The sequence below is a fragment of the Durio zibethinus genome, chromosome 18 (assembly GCF_047325235.1).
Source record: "Durio zibethinus cultivar Kanyao isolate XHJ-2024 chromosome 18, ASM4732523v1, whole genome shotgun sequence".
NCBI lineage: Eukaryota > Viridiplantae > Streptophyta > Magnoliopsida > Malvales > Malvaceae > Durio > Durio zibethinus.
The window spans coordinates 10,197,396-10,221,155 of NC_143179.1; the positions used below are offsets into that span (position 1 = coordinate 10,197,396).

Below are 23,760 nucleotides of genomic sequence, written 5' to 3' on the forward strand. Positions count from 1 at the left end.
AACATGCACTGTTTAAGTTGATGAGCTATCCAAGCTAGTGCACAACACATCTTTTTCAATGGTGAATACTTGGACTTGTAATCGGTGAACTTTTTGCTCAGGTAGTAAATGGCTTGTTCTTTCTTTCCTGTTTCATCATGTCACCCCAAAATGCATCCTATTGATTTTTCATGCATTGTCAAATACAAGATGACGAATTTTTTATGGATGGATGGTAGTAATAGTGGTGGGTTTGATAAGCATTCTTTTACTTTTCAAATGCTATTGATAATCTTCATCCCATTCTCTTGACCCATGTTTTCACAAAATCTTGAATATGGGGTCACATTTGGTTATAAGTTGGAAAATGATACGAGTAATATAATTCAACGTCCCTAGAAATCCTTTTACCTTTTTTTTACATGCGCAGAGGTTGTAGTTCTTGGATGGCATTATCTTATCTAGATCCACGCCGATTTCTCTTTTATTGACGATAAGTCTCAGTAATTTTCCTGAGGTTGTGTCAAAAGTGCATTTAGTCAAATTGAGCTTGAGCTAAAAGCTTTTTTATCTCTCAAATAACTTTTTGAGGTTAGCCATATGATTTTCTTTTTCACATGATTTAACAATCATGTCATCCACATATACCTTTATTTTTTTTTACATCATATCATGGAATAGAGTTACTATGGCTTTTTGATAAGTTACCTAACATTTTTCAAATCAAAGGGCATGACTTTATAACAGAAGGTTCCCTATAATGTTACAAAAGTAGTCTTTTCCATATCTTTTTCTGCCATCTTGATTTGATTGTAGCTCAAAAACCTATCCATGAATGAAAATAGGGAATGCCTAATAGTATTGTCCACTAAGATGTCAATGTGGGGCAGTGAAAAATTATCTTTCAGACTTACTCTATTTAGATCTAGATAACCAACCCACATCTTTATTTTTCCATCTTTCTTGGGTACTGGGACTATATTCGTCACCCATTTAGAATATTTGGCTACTTTTAAGAATCTCACATCAAATTACTTTTTTACTTCTTCCTTTATTTTCAATAACATTTTAGATTTCATCCTTTTTAACTTTCGTTTAATTGGTTTGCACTCGGGTTTAAGAGGTAGCTTATGTACTACAATTTTAGTATCCAATCCTAACATATCTTGGTACGACCAAGCAAATACATCTACATATTCATATAGTAACTTTATTAGCCTTTGCTTTATTGGTGATGACATTGAAGTACTAATCTTAAGCTCTTTTTTAGTTTTTTTATCCATAAATTGACAACTTCAATGGGTTCTTGGATGAGGCATGATTTGTTTCTCTTCTTGTTTCATTAATCTCAATAGTTTTAGGGATATTGCATGGTCTCTCACATTATCTTCATCATCGACTTCACCAATATAAACAAAATTTTCAAAATCAAATCCTAGAATATTGTCATGATAATATTCACATTCATTATTTGAGTACCTGAAAGTGAATGAAATGGACGAAATATAAAAGGATATATAGTAATGTGATGAATTGAAATGAAAAAGGTAAAAGAAATTAACAAAACGCTATGCTTGTCATTTATTCAATTGAAAATGGGGAAACTATTACACATACGAGACATTTAATGCTTTTAACAAAATCATTTAGATTAAGTTCAATACATTACTTTAGAAAAAATTTAAAAATAACATAAAGCTCTTCAATATACCAATTTTTTAATTCTACACCAAGAGGAGTAGGATACACCTAAGAACATCATGAATCTTCATTCACCTATTTACTTACCATTAATATTAAAAATTCCTTAAAAATATCCTCTAATGATGGTGCAAGCCCCTTCTTTATATTTGCTGCTATATCTGGATAGACATAACCAGCTAAGATGAAAGTCTTGTAAAAAGAAAAAAAGATAGGCCTTTAGTTTTTACCTTTTGCCCTAGAAAATAGGCTAACATTTGTTCTCTTTTCTTCTCTATGAACTTTATTTTTCCTTTTTAAGTTAGCTTGTACCTTAGACAAAATCGATCATCAGGTATCATCCATGGTCATTTCATCCCTTACAAATCAGCCCACACTTGTCTTTTTTTTGCCACTTCTTTAACGGCCATCATAGAAGCTTTGAATAGACATGAAGTAGGAGCTTTTGATTCTTCACCCATATAAGTTGCATTTACAAATTCAAAAGATTTGAAGAAACATTCTAAAACTTTTGTAGCTACTTCAACATGTAATGCAGTTGATGGTTTAGTGACTAATAGATATTCTTAACCAACAATAATGATAATTTTTTCATCAATTATGAATTTTACCTTTTGATACAGAGTGAAAGAGATAGCTCCTGTCATGTGAATCCGTAATCTTCCTAAAAGATAGTTATAAGAAAGAATGATATCCATGACCTAAAAGATTATATCAAAAGTATATAGATCGATTTGAATTGGTAGCTCGATATCGCTGATCACTTTATCATAAATTTCATTAAAAGCCATCACTATCATGTCACTCATTTTCATGTAACATATGTCAATTGACAATCTAGATAGTATAGTCATAGGCATGACATTCAAAGAAGATCCATCATCAATAAATACTTTAGCCAATATATGATCCTTGTATCTTGTGAAGATATGTAAGACCTTAACATCACCTCACCACTAGGTGGAATCTAGTCATCACTAAATGATATAAAATTCTCTATTGTGATATTTTTCACTATGCAATCAAGTTTTTTCACAGATATATTATGAGCTACATAAGCTTTATTATGTATTTTAAGTAAGGTATTTCTATGAAGCTTAGAATTCAACAATAATGAGAGCATAAAAATTTAAGCTGATAAGCAATTTAATTGCTCAACCACACTATACTCATTGTGCTTAATAAATTTTAGAAACTCATAAGCTTCTTTTTTAATAATTAGATTCTTATATTCTCAATCTAAGATTGAAGCTAGGTGAGTCTTTTGATTGTTGGGTGGTTTGTTTTCTTTTTTTAAACTCATCTTTTTTTTTTTTGCTTTTTTTTTCATGCTTTCTCAAATGCTTCTAGAGTATAGTACCATCCACTTTAAGTTATGCCCTTTACACCAGTTATGTTTGTTGTAATTGCATCACATAAGCCACATTGAAGGGAACCATTATCCAAACCTTATGATATGATATTACAATCATATTTCTAAAGGACTACCTTATAAGTTTTATAAGGGAATGGACAAAATACCTCGATTATAACCTTTGGCATACTTGTACAAACTTGTTTATCAATTTTAGCACTCAATTTATCATCATAAAAGATGGTGACAGGCTTAAAATTCATATAAACTAACTTATCAACCTTAACACTCAATTTCTTTTTATAAAATATGGTAACATGCTCAAAATTTATTCGATAAAGCCTACTTTTGGACGAATCTTTTGTCATAATATTTACTAAACTTTGTTCATGTTCTTTATAAAAGTCAACTAAAAAAGAATCCATTATCCTTTGTAATTTCTATTGAAATGCTTCACAATCCTGAAGTGAATAACCAACCATCCTCATATGGAATTCATATATTTGATTAAGATTATATGTGAAATTTCCATTATCTGAGCTTTCAAGTATTAGGTGAATCATGTTGGCTTTCACTAAGGCAATAAATATTTAATCCATAAGGCTTTTGATCTCATTTTTTTCTCTTTTAATGTTTCGAGTTATCTTGCTACTTAGACCATTTATTAATCCCTCTCCATGATTGGGTAACAAATTGGCTTTTACACTTGGTCTGGCCTTTGTTGTAAAATTTAAAATTTCGTTATCAATCAAGCTTTGCATCTTACGTTTGAAAGCTATATAATTTTTTAGAAAGTGGCCCCGAATCCCATAATGATAATTAAAAGAAGCTTCAAGATCATACCACTTAAGATATGAAAGTTTTAAAGGCTTTATGAGTTGTTAGGCCACAAGTGTTTTTAAAATAAATAAGGGAACAGTTTCATGTAAGTCATAAGAATTGGATCAAATTGTTATTACTCTTGATTGTTTCAGGGTTTTTTTTTTATTAAAGTCTGTGGTATTTGACCAAGGGGACGATCGTGGTAAAGGTGCTCAAGGATGAAAATTGGTTTAAAAGGTAGGTATCTAGGTTTGCATTGGTTGGTAATGGTATTAGTTTTGCAAAAGGTTAGAAATGGTTGGGTAAGAAGGTTAGTATGCAAGATATGAGTGGTATGGAGTAAAAGTCTTGATCTTGGTCTTTCAATAGTGATAACTTACACTTATGCTCCTTTCTTCTTAGGTGATCCTCATTTATTTGATCCAAAAATATCACCCCTTTCGATATTTTCATTCTTAATCGCATTTTTTATTTTCTTACCCATAATCACTATATCAGCAAAGTTTTTTATGGCATGACCAATAAGCCTGTCATAGTACAAGGCTCAAAGGGTATTAATAAATAGAATAGGTATTTTTTTGTCAATGAGAGGAGTTAGAGGTAACATCTCTCCATCTTTAAGTATATTCTTTAAAGTTTTCATTAGACTTCTTTTTCATGCTTTGTAAAGACAATTTATCTAGACCCATATTTGTGACATGCTTGTATTAAGTAATAAATTCTTTGACTAGATCTTTCTATGAATGAACGTAACTCTTGTCTACTTGAATGTAGCATATGACAGCTAATTTAGTAAGACTATTTTAAAAATAATGGATAAGCAACTTGTGATATGTGCCAGAGAGTATTTGGTTTCATCATATTTTTTAAATTCTAGTACCTTAAACTTTGGTTGGTTTACTAGATTTAAAACCAAACTAAGTTCGCTCACATCAATTATGTAAAAAAATTCACATTTTCAATAGCTCACAACCTTTCTTTTAAGAGATCTAATTTTTGTTGTGCCTTTATATTCTCAGATTATTCAAACGTTATCGTAACGATTTTGAGACTGTCAGACGTAAAAAGTTTTAAAATCGAGAGAAATAAAAGGAGATTCGCCACCAATCTTTGTTAGGGTGTGATTGGCCATCCAAAAATTTATCTTTTTAATAAAACTATAAAAATGGGTTTAAAGTTTATCAAAAAGATAAATTTCGGTCTATGAAAAATCAGGTTGGGTTTGGGAGTCAGTTACGTATGGGGAATGATTAGCACCCCCACAACGCCCATAAATTGGTACCATTTAATTACGCGCTATTTTCGATGTTGGATAAAAATGGTTTTAATTTGAAATTTAATCTTAATTCCCTTCATTTGGAAAAATAAAATTTTGCTAAAATTTTTATTTAAAAATATTGAGAAAATCTTTAAGTTAAAAAATTATCTTAAAATTCTCCAACATCTAGGCAGAATTTAAAATAACTTTTTTCGCTTAAGATTTAACACAATAATCCTTAAAATAAAATAATAATCTTTATAAAAAATAATTGTTAGTGACTCTCCAACATCTAGGCAGAGTACCAAGAATTATTTCTTTCGAAATGTTATTTTTATTTTATTTTATAATATCATAAAAAAATTTTAAAGTATTATTCTTTTTTATTATAAAATATTTTATCATCAAATAGTAAATTAAAGAGAGAATAATGCAGACAATTATCGATGATAACATGCTAACGCATGTATGCTAATGAATGTTATGTAAAATAAAATGCAATTTAAAAGTTGGGTTCTTAAGTATAATGAGACCACCCCGACTCTCCAACATCTAGGCAGAGCTTAGGTGAGACTATTTATATTTAAGATCTCAATTTTTATTATACTTTTTATTTATTAATCTTATTATTAACGTGAATTAAGAACTCATGTGAAAAACTTAATGAAATGGAGTTTCCTAAATACCTTATCATTTGGCAGCATTCGGGAACAAACCATTTCATGTGAGATTTTCATACGTATCCTTAAAATTTTGAAATAGATTTAAGGTAAAAGTTTAGGGTTTAAGTTTAGGGTTTGAAGGTTTGGGGTTTAATTAAAACGCGAATATTTTTAAAAATCTCCAATATCTAGGCGGACTTTCGGAGCAAGTTTAATTTTTATAATTTTTTTAAAAATTAATTTAAGAAACATAATTTTTTTATAATTTTTTTTTTAAAAAAATTATTATAAAAAATATTATTAACTTGTTTAGTATTTTATATAATAATAATTCCCCAACATCTAGACGAAATTATTATTTTTGAAACATGATTTAATTCCCTCTAACATCTATGCAGGAAAAATAAAAAAAATTATTATTATTATTTTTTAAAGCACTTTTAAAATATTTCTAATTATTATCTTATTTGTTTTCATTTTTATTATTATTAAAACAATTAAAATTTTATCTTAACGAATTTAAGAACTTATCATGTATAAATATATAAAACTACTTAAAATAACAAAAATAATAATATATAAAAAATTAGAAAATTTTTTTAAAAAATTTTTACCTGAATCGGACTGATCAACAGCGGTTCGGTTAGATCAAAAAAGGTTCGATTCGATGTGCGATTCAATTAAGCTAGCTGATGAGCGGTTCGGGTGGCCAAAAGGTTCAGACCGGTTTGATTGGTTCACTGGTAGTTCGTCCAAACCGGCTGGAAGGTGGCTGAGTGGGGTTGACGAGTCGATTTGCAAGGATCTTAGGTCGGGTTCGATCCACGCGCAGATCCTCTTATGCTTGAAACGACGTCGTTTTGGCCCTATGCTCAAAATGACGTCATTTTGCTTTTATGTTTTCTATAAAAGTCAATTTTTTTTTTAGTTCATTTCACCATTTCCACAAAAAGAAATTTTCAGAGCTTTGGGTTCTCTCTGGCCTCCATTGAAATTCGATGCCGTGCGCTACATTGGCTATTATGTGGGCCATCGGTGATCGAAAAAGGGTCAGAAAGTCGCCAAAAATTCTCGATACCCTCTTTCTAAATCTGACCTTCATTTTACCTGAAAGAATCTTGATAGTTACAAATCGATCTTCAAAGTTTCTGTTGTCCCTTTTTTTTTTGGACGGGTTTAAACTGATGATTTCTCTTTCTTGTTGCAGGGTGGCTATAGCACTGATGTTCCTTCCTGCGGGGAGGATTATGTTTTTTGTTATGGATCTATTTTGTTTCTCTGTTTGGGTATTTGGGGGGGTTGTTTTCATTGTTTTTTTTTTTGTCTGAGAGGTTTTTGGTAAGAATAAAATGCGTGTGTGTTTTTTTTCATCTTTTTTTTTTGATCGCTCGTAAGGGGAAAAGGTTGAAGGGTTTTAAAGGGCTTAAAAAAAGGGCGGATGGTGGTTGTAAGAAGTGGTAGAGTGGTTGTAGGGTGACTGTCTGGTTTGGTGGCTGAACATGGGGCTGGTTAGGTCTGGTGGGACTAGGTAGGGTGGTTGTCTAATGGGTAAAGTGGTTGTTTGGTGGGGGCAAACAAAGGGCTGGATAAAGGCAGCAGTGGCATCATACCAGTCTTCTATTTTTTATCTTTTTTATTAATAATAATAATAATAATAATAATAATAATAATAATAATAATAATATCTTATGGGTAAGGTGGCTGTCTGGTGAGGGCAAACAGAGGGCTAGATAGAAGCAGCGGTGGCACTATACCAGTCTTCTATTTTTTATACTTTTTTTATTAATAATAATAATATTATTATTATTATTAATTTTAATATTATTATTGATATTATTATTAATATTAAACTAAAATAAAAATAGTAGACCCAGATAAAATCGGTGTCTACAAACGTGCCTTTCTTTAGTTTTTTTCTATTCTCTTAGATCATCTAAATCTGGGACCATAATAGGTTCCACATGACTTACCCTAATGTTAGACCAATGTGCCTTTGACTCCGTGGTTGAACTATGAAGAGAGATAAATTAAACTGAGTATGTGGCTGCCTTTCAGGCTGTGTCATTTATGGATGCATTTAATGAAGGGTTTGCACATAAGGTGGGGTAAACCCTAGAAGATACAATGAATTTCTCCTATCACTGGTATTTTCTTAGGCTTAAGACTCTTTCTCAGTGGTCACTTCTTCAGCTACCTCTTTTTTTTATCATTTTCCTTATCATGTCTATCATTGTAGCCATTTCTTTTTTAGTCTCTTCTTGAAACCTAGTCATTTATTCTATAAACTCTTGTTGAGACCTAATCATCTGCTCTTGCATATCAAACTAGGTTTTCTCTATCATTTTCATTCTAGATGTTTGCTCATTTTTCATGATTTTGACTTATAAGCAAGTGTTATAACGATGGCGAATGATTTGTTCTATGTTTCTTAATGGCCTAATTATCCTTGCACCTAACCAAGTTACAGGATATTCTTTAAGATTTATTATTTTGAGGCCTATTTATTTTAGTCATGATGTATTTTTTAAATTTAACATTTAATGGAACACACATATGATGCATGAATGCATGAATACAAAAGATGTGCTTGTTATGTATCCAATATTTGTAAAAGATTTTAAGTCTAAACTTGAACCATCATAACGTCACATTGTCCAAATTGTAACATTACAACCTTAAGTTTGTCATACAATATTAAAATTTTTTAAAAAATGCCCTATATGTTTATATTGTTCGTACAAATTTTTTAGAAAATTGGTCAAATGTTGGCTATAGTGTCTTGGGTAGACTTTTTCCTTTACTTGTTTAGCTTCTTAGGCCATATCTCTTACTTTGAAGCTAACTTCTTTTATCTATTCTACTAGACGAGTGGCTTGAGATTTCTTCAGCTAACATTCTTTCTTTCAATATTGTGCTTCTTTAGCTTTAAGTTTGAATTGATATCGTTCTTGTTTCAAGACTTGAATGGCTTTACATTGATAGTATATTTGTTGTTTCAATCATGTATGATACTTTGCAGTATCTTTTTTTCTTCTACAGACTAGCTAAGCTCGTCTTTCTTAATAAAAAATTAAACTTAAGCTATTTGGTATTCTTTCTGAATTCTTTAAGCTCAATGGTTATTGAACTAATAGACTTATGCAAGCTTTAAGACAACTCTTCTTGTTCTTTTTCAACCCTTCAAAATTTTACTCCAATATCCTCAGTAGTATTTTTTCACTCATTAATCTCATACTAAAGCCTTTTTATTTTAAGCTCTTATATTTTTTTTCCTTCGTAAATTTACGCTTCATAATTTTCATGTCTTTAAGCACTTATTCACGATAAGCATCTTCTTGGTGGCATGGTCTCTTTTCTTTGGGACCAACTTTGCTTATGACGTGTTGTCCCTTCCATATCAAATATTCAAGTGTGGTTTTGTCTGTATACCTTTCACAATCCACTTTCTAGGTCTGTTTCCATTCTTTGATAATCTCTTTCACCTTTTTAAGAAATCTTGACTCCTTAAAAGAGAACTTTAATTCTCGAAGCCTATAAGTCATAGGAACAAACTACTTTGACCCCAATTATCGACAAATTATTGTTAGAGCATAGCTTATACCTTTTCACGGTCCTAAGAGTGGAACCCACAACTTATCACCACACTTGTACAATATGGCTTCTCGTGGCATCTATGGAGCTTTTCATATAACTTAAGTACTAGTGAGATTTTGCAAAATCAATACCACTCTTCTTCAGACTTTGATTCTGGCCACTCAACATTACAATATTCTTCAATTGGCCTATTTTTATTATTATAAGTAGGATAAAATTTACCCATAAAATGTTGAATATGACTATTTACCCAAATGTAGAGTAACAATGCACACTTTATGAAGCATCCTCTTCTTTTTCGATAATGATTCAATGATCTAAAAATTTCTATCAGTATAAAAGGAACATGATTGATTTTATTATCCATTTGCTAGAAGAAGTCAATCACTAATAACTCAATGTGCTCTAAGACCTTTAAAAAAATGATCAAGCCATAAATTGTCAATGCCTTCATTCTCATGCCTTATTCATCTTCTAAGTGTTTGATGATTTTATCATGTAAGATTTTTCACATGATGTAATCACTTTTACCTTTTGTTTAGATATATATGTTCACATTCTGAGTAAGGACCTTTATTATACAGGTAAATTTTTTTTAAGATCCAAGCTTTTGACCTTGCCAATAGATTTTATCTAGATTTGAGAGATGCAATCATAGTAATATAGTATACTTTATGATCGTTAGGGTTATATTTATCTCATTGAATATGAAACATCTATAAGTAGGGTCTCAAAACCGAACTAAAGCTCTTATCAATTGATTTTTTGTAAACGCCTCAAAAAGTAAAGCAATATGACTATATTTTTCCTCGAAAGCCATCTTCATAGGAGTTTTTACATGATGCCAAATCTCGGCCAACTTAGAGATGTCATTTTGTTGAAGACTTAGTTTGATTTCTTCAGGTAAAATTTTCTATTCAGATTCTTTCAGATAGTTTTCCATTCTGCTTTAGGTTCTAGAGTTAGAGTTATCACCACATTAGTATCTTCATACATAGTAGGCTTTAAAGCTGAGAAGATCATGATGGTATTTTCGTAACAAGATAAAAAATCTTCAAACGATATTGGCACGATGACAAGCACATCCCATATGCAAGTATTTATGATGATGCATGATCATGAAGCAAAAAAAAAGCAAAACAAAATAGGGTTAGTAATCATATTGAAATAAATATTCGCTTATGTATCCTAATTTGGGGTATAATTTACAAAAATGATATGGCTTTATATAAGGTTGATTTTTTAAGGTTCATTATATACATGGTTTGGTAATTAATGCAAACTAAAAAGATTTTCAAATTGATCCTCACTATCATCCACTTTTAACTAGTAAGGCCCCGATCCTTACCCATAATTGACTGCCGATAGAAAGGTTCATCCTGAGTGAAAGTTTTTTCGCTAGCCCAAGCGGAGACATCACAGCTTCATAAAATAGTAGGTATTCTACTCCTTTCTAAAAAGGGATAGATTTGGGAGCCCAAATATAAAGCTCGTGCATAAATATAAATGTGCACGTGTGTGAAAGACTGTACCAATTATTAATCAAAATAAAACTAACAATAGAATTAGCAATAATATAAAACAAGTAAAATAACATAACAAAACTAAATGAAACCATCAAATTTTTTGGCTTTTCTTTATTTTTAATCTTATCTTTATTCTAAGATGAAATAAGGAATTAAAATTAAATATTGAAAAGACTGTAAAATCAAAGTTTGGATAACGCACACTTGATTTTTGGCTTGACTCTTTAGCATTCCCTAACGAAGTCATCAAGCTATCATAATGATTTTTTATCTGAGAGGACTCAATCACTAGACTTGGTTCAAATATTTAAAGTCGCCACCAATCTTTTTATAGAGTGTGATTAGCCGCCCAAAAATATAATCTTTTAATAAAAATCTTAAATTTAATTAAGATTTACTAAAAGAAGTTTATATTTACAAAATCAGGGTTATGTTCAGAAGTACAGTTACGAGTGAGGATGGTATTAGCACCCTCACATCGTCCGTTTGAAAAACGATACCAATTAAACATGCATAATCTTTTAATCTTGACAATGTGGTTTTTTTTATATTTAAATTTAATTTTCTTAAACTTATTTATGAGAAACATTTTTTTTGTTATGAAGTTAGTATTATTATTATTATTATTTTCGTACTTTATAAATTCTCCAACGCTTTGGCAAAATTTATAGAAAATTTTTATTTAGAAAATATTTTTTAAAAAATTGACCATTCATAAAATTTTCTAAATCTCATTGTTATAACGTATAGATCTGTTGACCTATTACTAGACATGGATTAAATGAGTCACGACTAATTTTTTTTGTTTATGTGTGATTGACCACCTAATTGAATCTATCCCATTTAAAGAGGAATCATAATATTTACTTAGATATCTTTGAATAGTATATTCTATTCCATGAAATCAGATTTTAGGTTCAAAAATACGGTTATATGTGAGAAAAGTTATAACACCCCCAGCACCTATCTAAAAGATGGTACCAATTTGATTTTAAATTATCCAAGCTTTAAATATGTTTATATTTTATCAAAATATTTGGTATTGAAAATTAATCCAAAAATTACTTTAATAGTTTGATAGCAATTTAAGATAATTCTTTCACCTCATGAATATTCATAGAGACTAGTGTCCCACTCTGAAAAGGCTCAGTCATCAGTTTTGTTAATGTATTTTATTCAAAAAAACTAGTAAAGTTCTCTAATAGTTTATTAAGAATTACTTTGATGTAGATCTCCTAATAATTTAGTGAGATTTTATTGTAAAATATTAAAAAAATTTATTTTTGAGACAATTCATTAAATCTCTTCATAGTTTGGTGAAATTTAACTTAAGATGTAAATCCTTCAATAATTAGGTAGGATAAAATACAAAATCTTTATTAAAAGAAAATATTTTTCTTTTGAAAATTAATTTATGAAATTCTCTAATAGTTTAGTAGAATCCATAAAATTTAAACTTATGAAAAATCTTCCAATAGTTTAGTAAAATTTATGAATTTATTTGAAAAGAGTCATTTTTTTTACTTGTTTTTTCAAAAATAAGATAATGAAATATTTAATAATAAATTACTCAATAAAATAAATAATAATAAAATCAAATAAAAATAAAAACTTAAAATATTAAATATTTAAAATAAAAATAAAAAAACCTGCGATTGAGTCGAGTCAAAGCGTAGGTCGACATGCATGTCAATGGGTTTATGTGCGAATCTGGGCTTTTCAGAACGACGTCATTTTAGAACTCTATAAAAGCCAAGTTTCCCGTTTCTTTTTCAAAAGCCCCGATCTTTTTTCTCTCTCTAGCCTCAAATTTTTCTACCTTCTCTCTAGAAAACCAAGAACATTTAACTAGAAACTAAAAAATCCATCAATTTCTGGAAAATTGTCAGAATCTTGTCGAAAAATTCAAAGCTTGCTTGAAAATTCAACCAAAATATTCAAAAATTCATACCACCCAGATTTTTTTCCATATTTTTTCAAATTCTTCAAAAATTTTCCAGAAATCCAACCTTGAACCCAAAAATCCAAAATCTTAGTCCTAACATTTCGAAACAAAAACTAGAAATTTCAAACCCTTTTCAACCACCAGAATCTCGAATCCAAAACCTCAAAAACTAAATTCTAAAAAACACAGTACCCAAAATTTTTTTTCGAATTTTAAACACAAAGCTTTTTCTCCCAAAAATCCATCGAAAATTATTTTATGGTATTGTATCCAATTTAAAGGTTGTCCTGATAAAAATCTTGGGGGTCAAACGGAATCAATCCAAGCTTAAATCCTGGGATTGGATTCTACCCGATCAAAATCAATCTAGGCTTGAATCTTGAAATTTGATATTGTTCAACGTGATTTTAAGCCTAGGTCTTATAAGTTTGTTTAAGTTGAATCCTAATTTGATGCAGAATTGAAGTCCTATCATTCAGCAGATTGAATTTCCATACTCAATTATATATTAGGAAAAAAAGGGAAAGAGAATAAAGATTAATAATAATAATATAATATAATATAATAATATAATATAATATACTATAGTAATATAATACTAGTAACAATAATAATAAATAACAATAATAATAATAATAATACTAACAAAAATAATGATAATGATAATATAAAAAATCGGCACCAATTGACCCCAAACACAGATAAGTGTCTATTCTTATCATAAGATATTTTATTTATTTATTAAAATTATTTTAGACACATCCTGATTCTTTGGCGAGATCCAAAAATTTATTAAATAGATTTTAAAATTATCTTAACTCTTCGATCAAATCCTAAAAATTTTAGACAAATTTTAGGATCATCCCAATCTTCTAATGAGATCCTAAAAGAAATCATTATTTTATTAATGATAATTAAGAGATTTATTTAATTAATTAATTTTTATTATGATTATTTTAATTTTTTTGTTATTATTTATTATTATTTCTTTTTATTATTTAAATGAATCATTTATTTAGTAAAAAATTTTTGTTTTTTGTTTTGAATTATCTCAACTATTTGGTGAGATTTAAAAATATTTTTTTACTTGCATTAATTAAAGAAAATTAAACTCTTTCAATTTTCTTTTAATATTGTATTAAAAAAATTTTATTCAAACAAATAATTGTTATTATTTTTTATTTTATTTTTTATATAATAAAAGTAATTTCTTGAATCATTCTAACACTTTAGTGAAATTCAAGAAATATTTTTTCAAATTTTATATGTTTTTCATTTATTAGAGTGAAATAGAATTATTTCCATTTTTCTTAATAATTATTATTTATTATTTATTTTTTTACATTTTTTAGGATTTATTTTAAATTAAGAGTTATTAGTTACTCTTAATTTTAGTTAAAATTATCGGTTTGATTTTTAATATTATTATTATTATTATTATTATTATTATTATTTGTTTAAAAAAATCTAACAAAAAATAACAAAAATCAAATCAAATCAAAATAAAATCAAATCAAAAAATAAATCTCACTAAACAGATTAGGTGCGTAAGTTTGCGTGCAAGTCATGGGTCACTCCACGGGTTCTGACTCCAAAACAAGACTATTTTGACATGTTTATAAAATGCCTTTTTTATTTTTTTTTCCTTTCATTCTCTCTCTAAAAAATGAGTGCTTCACTCTCTAGAATTTCAACCTATCATTAGCAGCAGTGTAATCTAGTTTTCAATCAGTTGTCACCGTGTATCGATGATCAAAAACTTTAACCAGTACCGAAAAATTTTAAAAATATATAAAATCCGACCAACTTTTCAAATTCCAATTATTGAAAAACTCAATCGATCGTAGGAAAATTCATCGAACGTCAAAAAATTTAAAGTTTTTTCAAATTTTGGTGATCCCAAAAATTTTTCAAAGAAATTAAAAGAATGGCTCGAATGATCTTTTTTATCTCCCAAACCCTTTTATGAAATTGTTTTTTTCAAAAAAAATTCCAAACACACCAAATCGAGATTTTCATTCTTAGTTTTTTTTTTTTTTGAAATTTTTTTTTTTTACTTTGCTATTGGTTTCTTCTCTAAGAGGATTGTGTTTTTTTTTTTTTTTTTTTTTTTTTTTTTTTTTTTTGTGCTTGTGAGTATTTGTTTGTGAACCAAATAGCTGACCTAAAAAATACCATTGATTGCTTTCTTTCTTCATTTTTTTTGCAGTGCTCTCCCTTCGATTCTTTCTCCATGTTCTAGCAATCTACCTATGCTTTATGTTGTGTTTCTCCCTCCCTTTTTGCTTGCAGGAATTGGCTCCATTTGTAAAGCCTTTTGAGTCTTCAAATCCAAATAATATGGGATTCAAAAAGACTTTCATACCCCCATTTAATCTATGCTACAAAATTAGGTTTGTGGCAAAGGAAAAACAATCACTCAATAGCTTAATTTCAGCTACTAGAATTAAAATCTAAAATTTTAACTTTGTTTTTATTTTGTTTATTTATTTATTTTTATTTTAGATAAAATAAGTGTCCATAATGGAAAATAGATAATTCTATGAATGATAAAAAAAACTTTAGAATTTGTGGACAGAATTACCATGGGATAAGATCTTTTTTTTTTTATTACAGGTCAAAATCATAAGTTTTCTCAGCTATATATCTACAAATCTCTTTTAAACCTTTTTATTATTTGATGTGAGTGTTCTTTAAAAATTAAATTGCATTTTGTATTATCAAAACTACATAGATAGCAAAAAATAAAAATTGTTAGAGAATTTTTATCATATAAAAAAAATATATTTGAACAACTAAAATTTGGTTATTTAGTCGTCACTTAAGAAAAAAATAAGTCTCAATAATAATTCCTTTGCTTTAGTTTATGAAATTATAAGATTTATTTAAATTTATTATTAAATATCTTATTATTCAACTGTCAATTATATATTTATATATATATATATATATTGAACTCACAGCGAAAGTACGAGTACCCTACTAGTTACTCTAAAAAAAATCTGCCCTCTTCCCTTAATTTCGTTTTAATGCTTTTAACTATTAGTATTTATAAAAGAACATTTTTGAAGGAAGATTAAGGTGAAAAGGAAAATTACTTTTTTTTATGGCAAATCAAAGATTTTGTTCCATTTTTTTAATTTAATTCTTTCAAAAATTAAAAAAATATATATCTAATTCAATTTAAATTAATAATTATATCCATATTTTTTTCTCTTTCATATCAAACATAAATAAATAAATAAATTTTATTCCTCTGCTTTTATTCTTCTTTTCTTCTCATCAAACATAATGTAATTTTTTTTTTTTTTAATCTTTTTGGACTACAATTGGTGTAAGGACACACCTTTGCTTATTTATCTTTAGTATTATTACCATTTACCCATAGTTTTAGTGGTATATTAATTATGTAGTGGTAAGTATGTATCTAAACTTTTTTAGATATGTAGAATTAATTAAAATGGAACGAAACAAATTAGAAAAATATATAGATGAGAGGAGACAAAAATTAAAAAAAGCATTAATACCCTAATATTATAAAGAAAATCTTAATTAATGCATGATTCATGAATTAAAAAATGTGGTTAAATTATAATATTATATTTTTTGTGTTGTAATGGAATAGGTGACTTATTTGTAGATTTGTTCATGAATATGATCAAATTGAGTTCAGCTGAGCTTAAATAAGGTATTAACAAATTTTTAAATTTGTCATGATTAGGTTCGGTTCGAAATATGAATTTTATTTTGTTGTTTAGACTTGGTCTATTTTTAAAATACTTTACCCATATCTGCTCATATTTTAATTTTTTTAAATGAAAGATAAAAAAAATTTCATAATAAATATTAATTATGATAAAATAAATAATTAATAAAATAAAACCTAAAAAAATATTTATTAATTTAATTTCATATTTAAATGTGATTAGTATATGTAGTCATAAAATATTAATATATACATATATTATTTTAGTTATCTATTTATTTTTATGTAATATAAATAAAAATAAAAATATATAATAATTATTTAGATCTAGTTGAATCAGATTTTAAATTTTATGTCTAAGGCCCGATTCATTTTTTAAACGAAACTAAAACTTAAATTTAAATTCATTTAATGAGTCTAAAATTTTATATTACTTGTTATTAGAAATTTCTCATTGAAGGAGACTGATCCTTGATTGTTTGAATGATTAAAGGTCTTAGGATATGGAAAATGATGCAAGTAAGAAGCTGCAAGTTTGTTACCGGGATATATAATCAGCATCAAGTTGGGAGAAATCGTCCCAGCACATGCACGTCTCCTTGGAGGTGATCCGGTCAAGATTGATCAGTCTGCCTTAACTAGTGATCGAACAATTACCACCAGTGCACATCAGCTACAAATGCTCTTATGATCTTATTTCTGACACTAGTTAAGAACTTTAAAAAGCATATCTTGAGATCGGAAGCATTGTAGTTTGCCAAGTAATATTACCTGATTGGCTTATTACCAAATAATATTACCTAGTTGGCTTATTCGGTTTGTTTGATGTGTAAAATTCAACATTTGCCAGGTGAAAGCATTATAGTTGTTCTGCATCATGCTCCTGAAGTGAGTATTTTTGTTTTGATGAAGTTCTACAATGTATGACCTTGTCTTTTCTTTCTGTTATTGATATTGTTTACTGTAAATTTTGTAGTAATGGATGTAGAAGATATACACGAGAAGGCTTTGTTTCCTCTGTTTAGTGACGAATTTAGGATTTTTTTTAGAATGTTCACTTATAATATATATAAAATATTATCAATGGATTTATCAATTTTATCAATAAAAAAGATGTCCAGAAAAAAAATTTTAGAAGTGTCAGGAGAAGGTTTTCTTTTTTTTTTTTTAATTTTTTTTCCAATTTTGGGATGTCTACAGAAATTTTGAGTGTGTCCAAAATGAAAACTTTCCTTTTAAGTTTTTTCGTTTTTCAATTTTTTGGGTGTCCATCAAACCACTTGGATCCGCCCCTGCCTCTGTTATTCTTGAAGCTTCGGAACTACAAGGAAGGAAGATAACCTCTCTACTGAGAATTTGACTTGGGTTAATTCTTGTCTGATTACAGATGGAGAAATTTTGGAAAGTAATTGAACTTCTTTCAAAGATGTTTTGATAGAGATCATTAGCGATCAACCTGTGTCGCTTGACTCTCATGCAATAGGAATTTATGGTTTTGCTAGAGGATGTATAATTAAGATAGTAGCTTCAATTGAGGGGGCAGAGGTTGCTAATTATTATTTAAAAATCTGACAAGACATTAAATACCTCCTTTAAAGAAATAAGTTTAAAACCATCCATTAGGAAATAAAGATTTTAAAGTGCCTTCCTATTGGAAAAAACTCAGAAATATATATATATATATGTATGTATGTATTACACTGATTCACAGTCCCTACATCCATTCAGTACTTGATCTGATATATATATATATATATATATATATATACATATATATGTGTATGTATGCATGTATTACACTGATTCGCAGTCCCTACATCCATTCAGTACTTGATCTGCCTTCCCCTGCTGCTTGATGCCACTCCTAAACGCAAATACAAAGTCAAGGTTGTAAAGCACAGGGACCATAGTGACGGAGCACAGGAACGCAAGCACCGGGCCAAAGATCCATAGCAGGAGAGGCAATGCAGCGTAGAAGAGCCTGTTGCCTACAGTGTTCAAGAGGAACCCCTTTTCCAGCAGCTCCGACACGTAGTCTGGAGTGACGATGAAGGCGGGTTCTTGGGGAGTGTTGATAAGGATGTTCACTTGGCTTATGAACCTGATAGATAAAGAATGGCAGAAAAAGGAGAAGAGAAAAATGCATAGGATTGTGACATATTTGAGTGCCACCATGAATTACCCGTGAGCTCCGAAAATGGAATCGTTGAGTGGCTTTTTGACGCTGTAAGTGCTGCTGATGACGACTGCTAGGCCAGCACACAGCAGGATGGACGTTGTAGCCATTAACGTTGATCCCATTATGGTGTTTCGAAGCGTTTGGACAGCCAGGATGTTCTTTTTGTCGTTGTCCTGTCACCCACCCAACAACATGCATCAGATCATAGGCAGACCACAGAAATTAATAAGACTTATGAGACGAGGTGAGATTTTAATTAATTGGTTGTTCTTTCCCTTCCTTCCCAATATGAAGTGTATGGGGATGGGAAATAGGGGATTTAAAATTATTGTATTTGATTTGATTAAGATGTTTTTTTTTTTTTAAAGTTTAAATATTAAATGTATATATTAAATTTATATCAAAAAATAAAAAATCAAAAAAATAAATTTAATTGATATAATTTAATTCGAATAAGATCATATAAAAATTTAATTTAAATTCATATTAAATTTTAAAATTTTATAAATTATCTAAATAATTTAAATTGAATCCAATTCAATTTGAACCGTTTTTACTTTTCATAAAAAAAAACAACCAGCTAACCCACGGCACAAGAGTTTGCTGTCAAAACAAATTAATTATACTTATTAAACTGAGAACTATTTATGTGGTAAAGGCATGCATTTCTACCCTATATACAGAATATAGTATTGGAAATTTTTCACAATTCATGAAATTAATAAACAAGGCAAAGAATTTAAAAATAATAATAATAATAAACAAGACAAAGGAGTACTGATTCAATAAAAAAGGGTTGTTTCAAGTTCATTGGAAGATCCACGTTCATCAAAGCCAGAAGACGTATATAGAAATTACGAATAATGAAAAAAAAAATCAACCAACCAGTGTTTTTCTTTTTGGCTGAGCGGATGCGTGTTTGAGACCACAGAAATTAAAAAGAAAGTTGTATCTGATGAGGCATCTTTTAGTGAAATAATAATAATGATGACGATGATGAGAGGCAAATATTTAAATGAGGAATTTTTTTTTTAATTATTTGGGTGTGATTGTGAATGCCACTTAACCTTAAAGCCTCTTAAGTCTCAACCACGGCAACACCACTAGTTCTTGTCAGTAACACTAACACACGACTTTGTCCATTATTATTTTCGAATTAAAAGATATACTTTAAGTCAATCATGCATATCCAGACAGAAACCAACACAATTGGGGAAAAAGCAGTGGGATCGATGAAGTGATAAACTCAAAGGTTAAAAAAAAAATAAGAAAGCTTTTATTTAAATAAATGCCGTGCAAAGCAACGCTTCTCTTTATAAATGGTTGGCATTTTGTGGTGATGATCAGAAATGTTGTGTAATTACGCTTTATATGCTAACTCTCAGCTTTCAGCTCACGTTGTTTCATCCATTAACATATGCGTCTCCGCCTAGTAATGATCCCACATTCGATTCTCCAAAATATATATTCAGTCCCTTGCATCTATTACAATTAAAAATGAAAGAGAAAAAAAAAAAAACAAAAAGAGAAGAGAGTATTTATACCCTCTTAAATAATACTCATGTTTGACTATACTTTTAAATATTATGTAGTAATCATCAAAAGTACTTTTCATCCCCTTAAAAGCACTTAAAAAGGATAGGGGATATTAATTAATATTCTTTAAAAAATTATCTTTAATTGTCTAGATATATCTCAATAAGTGTAGCATAAAATAAAAATAAAAATAATATTTATATATGAGTTTATATTTAATATGTTATCTATGTATATAAATTTTATATATTATCAATGAATCTAATGATATCATCTTATTAATAAATAAATATTAATATTTAAAATAAATATATAAAAATAATATTATTTTTTAAAATTGATTCATTAATAAAATATTATTATTTGATTTTTTATTAATAAAATGATATTATTCGATTCATTGATAATATATAAAATTCATATACTAACAATATATATATATATATATTTATATACACACATAACTGACAACCCAGTTAAATATATAAAGACTAAATTATGATACAAAAAAAAAAAAAAAGAGAGAATAAAAGAAAATTGACATGATGCGTAGCTAGCCAGGTAGAAGTGGTGGGGTTGGGTATCATATTGGAGAGTGAAGAGGGATACCTTCATCATGGCGGAGACCCAGAAGCGTCTTCCACTGGCATTGGTTCCGATGATGGTAGTAAGGGGCTGAGTCCGAACCTTATGCCATAACCAGCAATGATAAGCTATGCTCATCAGAAAGCCTAGTGGCACCAAAACCATGTCCAGATAACACGACCTCCACTCCATCTCTCTCTCTCTCTCTCTCTCCCCCTTACTTAGTCCTTACTCCTTAGGTTAATTCTGCTAAGAGTCTGGGCGTTACACTTCTTTTTATAAGATTTCTAGGGAGTTGAGGTTCACACGCACAGTACTTGGACTAGTTAGAACGCGCGATTCAATCCCACGAAAACAAACCACCTACTACTTTTGCTTTTAAAACTTTAAAGCAAACCCCTTTTTTCTCTTTATTATTGTAATTCCAATATCATATGTTTTATTTATAGACGCAAGCCTAATTATATGCGAGACGACACATTCGTCATTTGTCTCATTCCCCACTTTACCATTTTTATCTTTCTTTTTAGCAAAACAAATTTCCTACTTTTGCAGGCATATGTGCTCTCTGATCACTTTCAGCCGTTAATATTTGCTATATTTACTGTATACCATGTGACGATTCTGTCCGCTATATAAGCATTTATATTATACTAGTATATATATTACATGCAAAAGTGGGGGATTGCGTACCGGACGCAAGGCATCCTCCAGGGTGGGCAAAACCTATTACAACCAGCAGCAGATTATTTTCTTGAATCTACAAACTAAATAGATGCCCATTAATTAATATCATTACATAATTTCTTTTTTCTCAAAAAAAAAAAAGTCTAATTACAATTTCAAGCATCTAGCTAGAATCATATGTTACATCTTACATGTAGTAGCATATAACACACATTTATAGAATGTTTGGTGTACAAAATTATGATGTAATAAGATAATATGATATTATAAATAGAATTAGATTCAATAATATAATTTTATTGTGTGTTTGATGTGTGTAAGGATTAAAATAAAATAATTTATTTACTGATCAAAATTATTGTTCCTCCAAATTTATAAAATTTAAATTATTGATGTAATTTTTAAAGGTATAATAAAATATGTAAGTTCAATATCATAGATTAAAAAATAATTCTCTCCACTTTAGAATAATTGAATAATCTTATACCAAAAAAATAATTAATTCTCCTTGTAATCCTTTTATATATATATATATATATATATATATATATATATATATATATATATATACACAAACCAAACATATTATCATTTTATTTTATTTATTATTCTATGCATCAAACATTACCTTATATTACTAATTAGTAAATCCAACATTAGAATAATAGCAATCTTTCTTTGAAGAGAGGAGGGGATGGTTTACGAATAGTAAATTAACAATATAATAGAATAGATATGAACTAGCTAGTGTTGTCTAATTACTTTCATTTACTTTATATATAAGCCAGTGTATCATTCCAAGTTTGTATCTAGTACAATTAAAATAGCTTATTATTCAGTGATAATAATTTAATTATAATATAATAGTTAATTATTCAATTAATTATATGAATTTAATATTTTATTATGATTGTAACTTAAAAAAAATAAAAAGACTTAGAGAATAAAAATAAAAAGATTTTTTTTAATTATTACAATAATAATAAAGTATTATATTTATATAATTAATTAAATAATAAATTATTATATTATAATCAAGTTATCAATCACTAAATAATCAATTAACATACTAGAATATACCTAAATAAACTTACACACATTGAAACTTAATCTTAAGATCTCAAAGTTTTAAAACCTCTTTCTTACCATTAAGTCAAGGTCTCAACAAGTAAAAAGAAATTAATTAAGAAAAAATAAAGTTGATGAGATATATAGAGAGAGAAAAAGAATTATAGTACACTAGATTATAACAAGATAGAATAAAATGATATTATGAATAAAATTAAATTAAATAATATCATCTTATCGTGTGTTTTATATGTGAAAGGATTAAAATAAAATAATTTTATTTATTTGTTAAAATTATATTTTTCAAATTTTATATAATTTAAATTATGAATGTAATTTTTAAATGTATAATATAACATGTAAGTTCAATCATATAAATTAAAAATAATTATATTCACTTTGGGAGGATTCAGTATAATTAATTCTTCTTATAATCTTATTCTTTTTTTTAAATACAACCTTATATTATATTTTAATATAATATAAAATAATTATCATCATATCTTATCTCTTATCTTATGCATCTAATAACATGAACATATAATACAAGTAATATTCCAAACATTTTCCAATTAGTCCAAACATTCTCATGAGTCGAGTCGAGATGAGACCCAACGACGACTCTTAAGGGATGTATGTGTCTGAAGGCATTAACTTCAACCATATTAAGGTGATTAATTTCCATCTTTTTGAGAAGTAATAAATTAATCAAAGAGACATAAGAAAACGGTTTCGTTTTCATTTTCAGGTGGCTTTGGTTTGGCAATAGACAAAGAGTTACATTTACCTAGGCGAGGCAGCACAACAGGCAAATGACAATTAGCAAGCATTATACACTTATACTTATCCGTTGAAATTAGACAACCCACACATTTTCATTTCATCCCATCTTTCACTCGTTACAACTTACAATATATATAGTGATATACACGTGTATGGAACTCTCTTTTGAATTTGAGGTTGAGATTCTTTAGGAGGAGGAGGAAGGATCATTCTTCACCTACGTTTTTTTTTCTTCTTAAATTATATATATGCCTCGACTCTCTATTAATTCTTGGCAACTAGTTAGTAGCTATAACCCCAATTAATATGTATCAACTTAGGATTTTATCTAATTGGAACCAATTTTCAAACTATCCTAGCTAGTTAGCTAGCTCA

The 23,760-nt window shown here is 28.5% G+C and overlaps 1 protein-coding gene across 1 annotated transcript; it reads right to left on the minus strand.

Moving 5' to 3' along the window:
• Positions 1-18,198: 18,198 nt before the first annotated feature.
• LOC111300917 (uncharacterized) lies at positions 18,199-21,199 on the minus strand. Its single transcript, XM_089746822.1, has 3 exons — positions 20,872-21,199; positions 18,730-18,899; positions 18,199-18,648 (listed from the first exon to the last, which is right to left on the minus strand). The coding sequence occupies exons 1-3, from the start codon at positions 21,037-21,039 to the stop codon at positions 18,342-18,344; spliced, it is 645 nt and encodes a 214-aa protein (XP_089602948.1). The 5' UTR covers positions 21,040-21,199; the 3' UTR covers positions 18,199-18,341.
• Positions 21,200-23,760: the final 2,561 nt, after the last annotated feature.